The 12708-nt window shown below is 48.9% G+C and overlaps 1 protein-coding gene across 5 annotated transcripts in view; it reads right to left on the bottom strand.

The window, feature by feature from the left end:
* SUSD6 (sushi domain containing 6) overlaps nt 1–12708 on the bottom strand; it is a 95275-nt gene that overhangs the window by 41971 nt on the left and 40596 nt on the right. For all 5 annotated transcript variants that reach the window (XM_055538450.1, XM_055538448.1, XM_055538452.1 and 2 more), the window contains one exon: nt 9864–10068. In XM_055538450.1, the coding sequence (XP_055394425.1) occupies nt 9864–9984 (121 nt within the window). In that variant the 5' untranslated portion in view covers nt 9985–10068. The remainder of the gene's footprint in view (nt 1–9863; nt 10069–12708) is intronic.

Below are 12708 nucleotides of genomic sequence, written 5' to 3'. Positions count from 1 at the left end.
GTCACCAGCGGTGGGTGCCCTGACACATCCTGGGACACGTTGGGGTGGCAAGTGGGTTTCCATGGGGGTGTACCGGGGTTGAGGGGGGGGGGGACTGGCACTATGGTACAGAATCTGGAGCCTCAGGTACCGCCAACCACAGCCTAAAGAGAACTCTGTGTCCAGGGTTAACTTGTGCCTGGGTTAGCCTTCTGCTTCCCTAGCTGATGCCAGGCCCTCACTCCCAACAGGACTCTGGGGCTTTCCAAGAGGAACATGGGTCTTTCCAAGAGGAAGATTTCTAGGCTTCTCAAAATCCTGACTACAGCCACCTTGTCTGACATGACTATGTCAGTGGAAATTTAAAAAAATTTTTTAAAGGATCCCTCCATTTCTTCTCTCACATTCTTTGTTCCCAGGAGTGAGGCAGTCTCACACTTGGGAGATCCAAGCTTTAGACTCCACAGATTTGGGCTTTAGATTCAAGATTTGGGGCTCTGTTGGAAACTTTAGTTTGATCTATACGAAGTGAGCTATTTAAAAGCCAGCCTTCTGCCCAGGGATGGATGAAGGATTAACCAGTTAGTGTTAACCAAGTGCTTCGAGCAATTCAAAGAAGAGATGCTCTCTAAAGGAAAAAAAAAAAAAGCATTACAGTAATCCTTTCCACTGGTTTACCCAGAACTTTTACATGTACAAACTCACCTAATCCTATCAATCCTATCATAATGTTAATTATTCCTGCAGGGCCAGGGCTTTCTGTTACCAGTAACAGAATTCTGAACAAGAGGGACCACAAAGCTTCTCAAGTGCCTGACAAGGAGGTGCTGAGAGCAATAGCATAGAGAACGGGTTCCTCTGCTAAAGGTCTCTCATAAGAAATTTGAGACACGGGGACGTCCCTGGTGATTCAGGGGTTAAGACTCTGTTCCTCCACTGCAGATGGCAGGGGTTTGATCCCTGGTCAAGGAACTGCATCCCAGGTGGCCGAAGCGGAAACACATCTCTACTAGAAGGCACGACGGTTCTCTGTACTTGGACACATCAAATCACAGGAGAGTCCTCACCCCAACAGCTCCAGGCACTGGCCGGATACCAGCTGACCAGTCTTGGATACACTTGCATGCCCATGGCCAGCTGCTCCTCCCCTCTTCTCCCTTCCCTTCTCAAGCATGAGGAAACTTCCCCATGGAATTCCTGATGTGGGACCCCGTGCAGTGCACCAGACTGGCTGAAATAAGTCATTCTTGTCAGGCAGGCCTCCCACGGGCTGGCTGGGCAGACGCAGAGGATGAGGGACCAGCCTGGAGGGGCGGCCTCACTCAGCCAGTCCCTTCCAGTCCCCACAGGCAAAGAGTCCATTCTCCTCCCTATCTTCTCCATGGACTTGTACCAAAAGCAACACCCTCTTCCAGTCCTCCACATTTCCTTGTTTAGATTCATTCAACCCTTAATCCATTAACTGGTGTTTGTTTTTTTCTCTAACCTTTTGACCTTTAACACCAAGCTTATTCCTCCACCCTCTCCCTCCTCCACTGCTCTGACAACTCGGCTAGGAAGAGCACCTACCTGCCTCCCCCAGCAGCATCCGACCCCTCTGGGTGCTTCCCCCAAACTGTGCTTTTGGTGATGTTCAGCCCAACCTCTGAACTCTTAGGCTAAGGCTACGCTTCTTTTCTTTTTTGAAACCTTGGCTTCCAAACATACTCCACCAAAACAGAAGAGACCACTCACTCAACCAGTATGGTAAAGCCGCAAACGAGTTTAGAGGACCGAGTATACCAGACTTCCAAAGTTTCAACAGAAGTGATGCTGCAAGTTCCAAAGGAAGGAATAGCCCAGTGAGCCCAGCAGACACGAAATTCTCTCTGGACCTCTCCTCCCTCCAGACTGGCCCCGACAGGCTGGCTGAGGCATCACGCGACAACAGTGGTGACGGCCACGCCCTAACCCACGTGGTATGTGCGTCCTTTTACAGGTAGCAAGACTGAGGGACGCTGAGAGACGTCTCGAAAATTACACAACACGCGAGTGGCAGGACCAGGCTTCCAACCAGCCCACCTGGCCCAAGAGACTGCATTCTTAGCCTGACTATGCCATCTGTCTCCCCTATTTGCCTCAGGTCTTAGGTAGACTCCTCTCCCTCAGAGAGGCCTTTCGCAACCATCCGCACCTGAGCCGAGCCCTGCCTGTGGGTATTCCAGGGCAGCAATAGCGACCACAGGGAGCATCTTACAGAATTGGAGCCGGCACCATCGCAACCCTCGGCGGGAGCTCAACAGGAAACAGTGGACATATCAGAGTCTAAACCGCCCCGTCTGCATTCCTTCTGGTGTAGAGTCCTGTTCCTGGCTGCAGCCACCCGCCTCTCACGGGCTGACCATGAGGACCGACTACATGTGACAACTTCCAACAAGAGCCAGTCCAGTACCCAGTTCCTGAAAGTCCTCCAAGGCATTACCTATCTTCAGCTGCCCCACCCCACCCTGGCCTGCCTTATATCATCAACACACACTTGCTAAAGGAGTTGATGTCGCTTATGAAAACACGAAACCCAATCTGTTCCATGGCAACCCTGGGTGTTAGGGTCTGGAACAAGTCCACACGGTTTGTGTATCATGAGCTGCAGACAAAGGGTTCAGGTTCCCCAAAGCAGGAATTCCCCAGAAGCCTTAATGAACTGTCCAGTCCCTTCAATAATCAAAGATGGTCAAGACCCTCGGAATCGGAATCCTGTTCACAGGGAAAACTCTCTGACATCCTCCCAAGAGAAAGGGCTGAGACCAAGAGCTCCTGCTTATATCATTCAGCAAATACACATGTAGCCTAACTCTCCTTCCCTCAGACCTTATTTATTCTAGTAGTAAGGGGATGGGTGCTGTCTCAGAGGAGCTGACTTTGAACTGAATCTTAGAGGATGAAGTGAAGGTAGAAGGGGAGGGAGGGGAGACAGCGGGCTTCTAGCTACAGGAAATCTAGCCACTGAAAGAACAGTGTAAAGACAGGCTTGAAGGTTCTAGCGGTCAGGGAAAGGGGAATAAGGACTTTAAGGACAGAGGTAGAGGGAGCTGTGGACAGGGAAGGGAAGCCAAATCCATCCAGCTGCCGTCTCCCTCTCCAATGTCAGGCTAAGTTTAGGGCCAGCATGGTTCGCACATGCATTACTCCACACGACGTCACTCTCACATGTAATGAAAGCCTACCTCTCCTTGCTGCTCGTCACCCAAGGGAACCCTCACTGGGTTCACAGACTCTCGCTCAGGCTGAAATTTAACACACAGGGTGATGAACTCGTCTGGGCGGCCTACCCAGCCCCACTCCCTTCCTCTCAGAAGACCGCCCCCTCCCCCCCCCCCCCCCCCACTACATTCACCCTCTAAAGCATGAAGACACTTCCACATCCTTCTCCACTGCCAAGAAGGATGGGCAGAGTCTTACGGGGAACCATTGATTAGGCTGCTGCTGCTCACAGGGCCAGGGACTCGTCCTGCCTGTCCTCACACACAGCACGGACCATGACCCTGCACAGGCCTACCAGGAGTGACCCCTCCCACCCCCACCTCCCCAGGACGATCCCTGGCCTGGTTATAACAAAGTACAAAGGACATTGTCCCTGACTTCAAGGAGCTTATGTGCAAACTTTCATAAAGCCAAGAAGAAAGAACATGAACTAAGATTAAGTTCCACTGCATGATGGGGACAAATCAGAGGGCCACACAATCCACTGATGTCACCAGCTAACTTCATAGGCCATAAGTAAGCAATCTGGAGCAGGCATGCATCGTCATCAGGAGCCTGAGTGTGGCTGCACTGGGTCCTCTGCAATCTAGCCTCCAAAGTAATGAGACCAACTGGGAAGCAGAAACATCCAAGGCTCCTCTCCTGTTGGCCCCGCACCTCGAAGAGTCGAGATAGGTGCTCAGCAAATATTGACAGGTGGCTCCCCACGCCCCGTTTGTCCTTGTCTGGTGCATGACAATCCCAACGACATTCTCTTCAGCCTCCCACTGCCAGAGTCAACAAGGCTAAGCTGTTGGAACTCAAGCCAGTGATAATAAATACACAGGTCCCGCCTTCTCCCAGGGAGACCTGTATCTACTGAATGTGAAGAACTGATAGTCAGGACATTTGTATTATATAAAGTGTCACTCGCTGGCTACTCAGAGTAACAAAGGCCAGAGCCGAATTATTTTATAATCTTGCAGGAGTTCTTGGCGATAACTTCCTGAAACACATTTCCCCTCCTTGGCTTAAACAGCTAAAATACTTTTTGTGAATTTGAGAAGAAAAAACGCTGTGCAAAGAATAAACCTTGAAGAGAATCTGTTTATCTTCTCTGCACTACTTCCCAGAATTCTGAATGATTAAACAGTTGTACTTTTAAAAGATTTGGCTACTGGCAAAGCTAACAAGTTAAAGCAGTTAAAACAGGGGGAAAACCTTGTCTCTAGGGAAACAAGTGAACCTGGGTAGGAAAAAGAGTCTTACAAAAACTTATGCTGTCAAACACAGCTAAGGAAAGGAGGAGGAGGCAAAAACACTACCAAAACGGAGAGACGAGAAGAGAGTTCTTAATTTTTAATTCTATCTTGTATTCTCCTAGATGTGTTTAGAAATTCTGTAGAATATAACCTTTCTTTCATATCACTGTGCTGATGAAATACCTCTTTAAAGAGCAGACCCTTGGGGGACTTCCCTGATGGTCCAGTGGCTGAGAATTCACCCTGTAATTCAAGGGACACAGGTTCGATCCCTGGTCAGGGAACTAAGATTCCCACATGCTGTGGGCAACTAAAGCCCATGAGCCACAACTGAACCTGAGTGCCACAACTAGAGAGCCCATGCACTCTACAGAGCCTGTGCTCCGCAACAAGAGAAGCAACAAGGCGGGCCACAACTAGAGAAAGCCCACATACCACAATGACGACCCAGCACAGTCCAAAAAATCAAAGAACAGACCTTTGGCATTCTCTATTTGTTAAGGTTTCAAAAACCCTCTGGACATTCCTAACAACCAGCAGCTTTGAGGGAATCCCGGCTCTGAGATGCCAACAAGACAGCCTCACTGAAGGGAAGGACTGACTGTGAGATGACCCAGCTGACCCTCAGCCCCAGCACTGCAAAGGGCCACCGCTGCTCTTTTCTGCTTGGCTTCACGTGTGAGATGCCAACAGGTGGCATTTGAGAATCAGGGGCATGTGAACTGGGAAGAACTCATCTGTATGTGTCTAAATATACTCAGGATGCTGCACTGAACTGAATCCAAAAGAATCCAAGAGACACGGAAGAAACAAGGAGCACCTTCCAACAGAGCTAATCAGCTGTGGTGTCAAAAGTGCAGACTGGTATCAACTGGTGCTCGAGTCTGGTCCTCACACCTGGCAATTACTTCTCTGTATGCCAATGTCCTAAGTGCTTCATATGTACCATCTTATTTAATCCTCACAACAATTGTATGAAGTAAGATTATCTACTGTCTTCCCTATTCTAGCGAAATACCGACAACGAGGTCAGCAAGATTATCCAAGGTAATGCAGGCAGTGAGGCACCGAGGCAGTACTCATCCTCTTCGTGGAGAGTTCAAACTGTAGGCTGGCTTAAGGTGAGCTGGGTAAACAGGGCAGGGAGACCCAGCAGGAGGCATCCCTCTTAGTCACAGTGCACTGTGGACGAGTCGTCGCTAAACACTGCCATTCCTCTAGGCTCCAAAGCTGAACACACGGCGGCCAAAGTCACTCCTGATCTGGCCACAGTCCAGGCAGCTGGCTACACCAGTATCAGCCACCTGGAATGGGAGGACTGCTCACACCCTCGTAGGTGCTGCTGGGGTGATGAAGAAGAAAGGAATCTCCCAGTCAGTGAGAGGTGGTGAAAGAATTCATCTACAAACCTACCTATAACAATTAAAGACTCTGAGCACTCACCTAGTTGTTTTTTTTTTATTAGCACCCTGTGACCCTCTTTTACAGAAAGAGGTGGGTAAGGATAACCTGTAAGCTTGTAATTAAGGACCAGAGTAGAGGGGCACCTTTGTTTGGGAGGTGGAATGTGTGTTTAATGAGGCTTTAACCCAGAGGAGAGCCACTGAGGTGTTCAGTCTGGTAGACCTGTGGCTTGTTTTGTTCGGAATTAACAGTGCAAAGCTCATACCATGCACTGGCGGTGTTCTAATCATGGCACAACAATCAGCAAGCAGAGGGCAATTTCTCAATGTCTTTTCATGATGCCAGGGTTCAGCCAGCTCTATAATGACCCACCCAGCCTCCTACCACAATCCCCAAGTCTTTTTATAGTCACAGGTAATTACACCATGGAGAGATTACATCACGTCCTCAGCATGGTTGGCAGCTGACAGGAAGATGCTCTGCGGATGTTTTGGGAACTTCATTTAGCAAACAATTTGCTGTGGTCCCTATTGTTCCTTTCCAAAAATAGAACTGCCTTGGCAAACCCTGTGCCTGAACTGGGACCCAAACAACCATGGGTCATTACAGAAAAGAGCAGAGACAACCACAGAGGCAGACAGGGTAACCTAGAGATGACTCCTGCCTCTTTCATCCAGAAAGGAAAACAGATGGTGTCTCTCTTCCTCTGTCAAAGTTATCCTCTGAAGGATGCTGATCTGAGTGCTCCAACAGAGAGCAGTACAAGAAACAGGTCTCAGAGAAGCCGGCCACTCAGCAGAGGTAGTGTGGTTCTCAGCAAGAGCATGGGCAACAGAGTCAGACAGACTGGGTACAAATCCCAGCCAGCTTCCCCACCTACAACTGTCTGCCGCTGTGCAAGTTACTGAAACTCCCTTGGCCTCGGTTTCTCATTTGTAAAATCGTTACAGGACCATGTAGATCACAGGCATTCTGAGAGCTTTTACGTGATAACACAGAGCCTGACACACAAATGATGCTCCGTACACATCACTTCCCTACCTGTCCTCTCTTCCCAGCTCAGTGTATGTACCTCGGACTCCAAGTCCCTTCAGAGACGGTGAGGTGAGCCAGGGCCACCTGCCAACAGCTCTCTGCCAGAGTGATGCTAAGGGCCAAAGCCACACCATCCCCCTGAGAGCCGAGCTCTCAACATTTTCCATCTTCAGTGAACACTAAGCACCCAGCTTTCTCACTCTGCCTTCCTTGCTTTAGGTGCTTGTGTGATTTTGAACACAGCCATTAAGTGTCACGGCAACGGAAAAAAAATCAGAAACAAAATACTAAGTTTTTTCAATAAAATTGCTCAGAACAGGGAGAGAATGGAAATTAAAAGCTTTTTATACAAGTCAGCAAGGCAGCTGGCTTGGGACCATCCAACTATGCAAACATGGAAGGCAAAAGGGATTCTGAACGGAATCAATCCTTCCTTAACTGGTCAGGTTTGACACTTCCTCCCAACCCCTTATCCTCAACCCAAGAAGTGACTCTACATCTCTAGTTTTGTTTTGCTTTTTAAATATTTATTTACTTCATTTGGCTGCTCCAGGTCTTAGTTGTGGCATGAGGAATCTTTAGTTGTGGCATGTGGGATCTAGTTCCCTGACCAGGGGTCGAACCCAGGCCCCCTGCATTGGGAGCATGACCATTAGACCACCTGGGAAGTCTCTCCGGTTTTGTTTTTTAAAGATAGAAGAGGACGTCATCCACATGAAGCCTCCCGCCCAGAGTGACTCAACAGGAGGTCACATACCAAATCTGCTGTTGTTATTATTTAAAATTACACAGAGCACTTTATATGTCAAGCGCCTTCCAATCATTTTTATTAGTCCACACAACACCCACCTAACATCCTCAAGTGTTGTATTTCCGTTTTATAGGTGACACCAAGAGGTCAAGTGATTTACCTGAGGTCATACATACAGCAAGTTTCTTAAAGTCACAAGCAAAGAGACCTGGGAGAGGCTCCTACACAGCAGGGATCCTAATTCCTCTCCAGCCCAAGAAAGGCAAGTTGGGTAGCATGAGCACAAGCCTTATTTTTAGACCTGGTCTTCCCCTGCAGACTGTGCCCAGGTATGAAAAGTAAGACATGCTTCCTTTTGCCACTCTGAAAAAGGGAACTTTCAGTAACTCTCTCCGTCTCTGCTAAAGATATGACCAATGGGCAAGATGAACCCAATCCTCTGTAACCCTATCTCCATTATAACTCCAAATCGATGGCTGCCGATAAGAGAAACCAGGACAGAAAACTGAACTAGGGACATGACATACATCACTTTACATAGAGCTTTACCCCAGAACTCTCAAGTGCCTCTTCATGATGCTTTTCTTCTAAACCTGAGCAATTACGACCAATACTAGGCATGCACGTGGTATTTACAACCAGAGACTATGCAGACCAATCACCTCCAGAGGATGCCTGCTGACCTCTGCCCAGTGAGACTCTTGCAGTCATGTTTGTGCCAGGACACATGAACATATCTACTAGAGCTCTCTGGGTAACAAGCATCTCATTATAATGCCTCTGGAATGGGTGTTTAAGAGCAGCTATAGGAACAGGTAAGAAATGCAGGAAGAGACCTTTCCTGACCTGAATGCCTTTCCTCGACTTCAGATTATCTGAGAGTCTTGGTTTCTTGGCAAGCTTGCCTGACACACTGCTCATGGCAGGCTCGGCCATACAGGTGTGTTCTGGGTCTCAGGCCAAGCTGTGGGCACCTCCTTCCACCAGAAACTACTCCAGAGAGGAAAAAATATCACAACTTGGTGCACTCGAATGAAGCAATGGTGAAACCCCTTCCCCTGTCTGCACCCTGCTCACGCCAGTACACAGGTTTTATGGGAAATAAAAAGACTGGGCGGAGGCGGTGGGACAGCAGGGCAGGAAGGATTCTTTGCAGATGGGGAGGGAAAGAAAACAACAGAGCCAATTTTCCCATCCCGGTCTGAGCCCACACTACAGACTTATATTTTTTCCATACTGGAGAATAATAATCCCTTTATCCAGCCAGTCTGGGACCATCAGTCCCTGATAATTGATTTCAGACCCTGAATGGAAGGCTGGGAAGGTGTGGGTAGCTGGAAAATGGGGTGGGGAATGGGAGGGTGGGGGGAAGCCCATAAAAGAAAGTGGGGGGGTACAAGGGATGGCCCGATGAAGCTAAAGAGGCGGAAGGCAGAAGCTCTGCCCTCACACGGCCATGGAACGCAGGGACACCTCCCCAGCGGAGCCGGGAAGAGCACACGTGCTGGTGCGCCAGGCACTGGGCGGGGATCTGGCCCCAGGGCTGCCGTGAGCCCGACCCTGGGCCAGTGCACAGCCTCTGAGGTCCGTCCTAGCTCTGCCCAGTCCCTTCTTTCTTCTTACTCTGACAGCCACTCCATTCATACACATTCTTAGTGAGCATCGCTTGTTCTGGGCTGGGGGTAAGTTGGCAAACCTCCTCCATAAAGGGCCAAATATCTTAAAGTGTAAATATTTTAGGCTTTGGGGACTATCTGGTCTATGTCACTATTACCCAACTCTGTCATTATAACACAGGTGAGGGACCTGAGGCTTACAGAACAGAGACTCGCTCTGGGTCACAGAACTAGCGAGAGCAGGACTGGGCCCTGAACACAGGCAGAGGATTCCAAAGTGCGCATCCTTACCTGCACATCACACTCTGAATCCTACACCTCGGTCCCATACGTGACTATGGCTAAGGCAGGGGGATGGTTAAGTCACCCCTGGTAGGCTCCTACACCCCCACTTCCGGCTGGCTCCCTAGGTCCCTTGGAGCACCCCCGCCCTCCAGGACTGGCTCTCAGCTGTATCGCAGCACCAGCACTGAAGCCACCACCCTCTGCTCTCCCATTAACTGCTCCACAAGCAGAGAATCCCCTCTCCCAGCCTTTGGGAAAACAATGGTACTCAGTCTTTTCCTTTGCATACTCAGGCAGCAGGCAGGGGCTTACCTGAGGCAAGTCCGTCTCCAAGGAGGGTGCTAAGAATCACCAGGGGAAGGAATATTCCATGTCCCACGGAGGCCACGGCAAACGCTGAGGTGCTCTTTGGTGCTATCCTGCCATGGCACATCTTTTATCCTTCCAAGTTATTTTTAAAAGGAAAAATGTAAAAGCCAGAAGGAACAACTCTGAAGTCAGCCTCAGGTAGATTCACCTAGTTAAAAAAAAAAAAAAGGACATAAGTGAAAGCTTTAGCCTATGTTAGTTATAATAGGCCTTCCTTTATGATAAGGGAAGCCTTGGTCACATACAAAGTTGAAAGAATTCTAGCAACTGAATCCCTACTGCCAGGAGAAGAGACAAGCATGAAAGTGGCTTTTCAACTCCTCTCTGGGGAAATGCCAAGGCCCATAGTAAGCTGCCACAGGCAGGCTTACCACCTGGGAGCCAGATCCTTGTGACGAGACAAGCAGACCAGAGCCGGCTCACCTGGGGTTCCGTCAAGCTGGGTAGAGCTTTCAGAAAGTGCCCTGCTGCCTGCCTGCCCTGGGGGCTCCAGCAGAGAGGAGGAAAGAGATGGTTGTTCATGTGGAGAGTGTTGCACCAAGTTTGCCTCTGCCTTTGCCACTGGACTCAGAGCAAGTTCAACTAACCGGAAAAAATAGAACACGTGTCTAAGAGGGAGAAACCACCGCCTAGAGAAGGAACGCCACAGCCGGCGCCAAGAGCCCCTGGCTGGGCCTGCTCAACCACCAGAGGCTGCAGGAGCCCCTGGGGACCTGGCTCCCACCACCAATCTCAAAAATGGACTAATTACCCAAGGCTCACCCAACACACCTGCACCCCCAGAGGCCGCATCTGTTGGCTTTATGTGACAAACACTGAGGGGAGAACAAGGCATAACTGTTGACTAGCCTGACCATCCACTCTGGCTCAAAGACTTAAAGAAGAATAGGAACCAGTATCTTTAAAAAAGAAAAAAAAAAAAAAATCAGGGATCAAGACTTCTAAGGGTTTTTTCCCACTTGCTTTCAGGAAAGCAGAAGGGTTGATCATATAGATCTATTATATTTTACTTAACTCATTTGGTATTATTTATCCTAATTTATAAAAGATATTCCAAATATAAGGTTACACTTCCTCCTTAAACGTCATACACACCTCTTTCTCCAGTACGGCTTTATGTAAACAGATACGCGAGCCTGCCATCTACAATCATAATAAAGGATGTCCCTGAGGGATATCACCCAGCCCTGACTTTAATCCATGCATGAAGCCTTTGGCTCAGGCCTACACAGCCCTTCTAAAGAGAAGTACTGCAGATAGCAATATGAACTGCCTTAGTCTAAAGGAAAAGCAGCTATGAGGGTCTTCAATGAGCATGACCAAGGGGCTCATGAAGAGAGCTAGCCACTGGGTCTTCACTCACCACCCCTCAATGGCTGGGACTGTAGAGTCCTCTGTTCCCAGCTTTTACCCAGACTCCAACTTGGGCCTTCACAGCTGTAGAACAGGGATGGTTCGTGGAGAGGTCTAGGGATGGAGTCTGCTAGTGACCCAAAAGGGTACACAAAACCACGTGTGTGTAAATGTGTAAAAAGAGTTATGTAGCTAAGAATGGTAGAGTCAGAATGCCAGAATTCAAATCTCTTTCCTCTATTATGACTTGTGGCCAATTTACTCTCTGAGGCTCAGTTTTCTCAACTGTAAAATGGAGACAGTAACCATACAATCATCTTCATAGGGCTGATGTAAGGATTCAGTTCAGTTCAGTCCCTCAGTCGTGTCTGACTCTTTGTGACCCCATGAACCTCAGCACGCCAGGCCTCCCTGTCCATCACCAACTCCCGGAGTCCACCCAAACCCATGTGCATTGAGTTGGTGATGTCATCCAACCATCTCATCCTCTGTCGTTTCCTTCTCCTCCTGCCCTCAATCTTTCCCAGCATCAGGGTCTTTTCAAATGAGTCAGCTCTTCAAATCAGGTAGCCAAAGTGATGGAGTTTCAGCTTCAACATCAGTCCTACCAATGAACACCTCAGGATCAGACAAAGTGCTCAAAACAGTGCCTGGCACTTTGCAAGTCCTTAGTAAACAATGGTACCTGTTGCTATCATAATTATGAATAAGATCTGAGCATCAGAAGAGACCTTAGAGGTCATCAGGCTTCATCTCCTCTTCTGAAAGAAGCCAAAACTAAGGTTCAGAGAGTTAAAGGTTATGCCCAGGCCGCCAGCCAGTTAGCAATGGATCCCTGGTGCTGCCACTGTACATGCAGCCACAGCGGGTAACCTGGGCAGGCACTCACCACCCCGCAAGGAAGAACAAGGGGATCATGGAGAAGGACACCTGCTCTTGCCACATGACAGCACGTGCAGAAGCACTTCTGCAGAGAATGGACGAGGCCAGATCAGGGTGGTGCTCACTGTTCCGTGCATGAGTGGAGGCAATCAGGAAAGACTACCCAGGAGAGGGGATGCTAGACAGACTACTAAACGATGTGTCCAGTGGAGAAGGAACACATTAACTACAAGTGACTGGGAGCAATGGAACCCTACACTCCCAGGAGACGCTAGAGGCAGGTGCTAGGCTAAATTTAAAATCGATCCTGAAGACAAGGACTTCCCTGGTAGTCCAGTGGCTATGACTCTGTGCTCCCATGCAGGGGCCTGGGTCCATCCCTGGTCAGGGAACTAGATTCCACACGCCACAACTAAGACCTGGTGCAGTCAAAGAAATAAAAATAAATTAAAAAATAAAAACTTTATCATTGAAGACCATGTGGAGCTTACAAGGATTATACACAGGGAAGTTCTAACACCAAATTCTTTCAGGAAGATCACTGTGGCACAGA

This window comes from Bubalus kerabau, chromosome 10 (assembly GCF_029407905.1).
Source record: "Bubalus kerabau isolate K-KA32 ecotype Philippines breed swamp buffalo chromosome 10, PCC_UOA_SB_1v2, whole genome shotgun sequence".
Lineage (NCBI taxonomy): Eukaryota > Metazoa > Chordata > Mammalia > Artiodactyla > Bovidae > Bubalus > Bubalus kerabau.
Note: the sequence above shows the minus strand (reverse complement) of the source record. Positions and strands in the feature narration are given on the sequence as shown.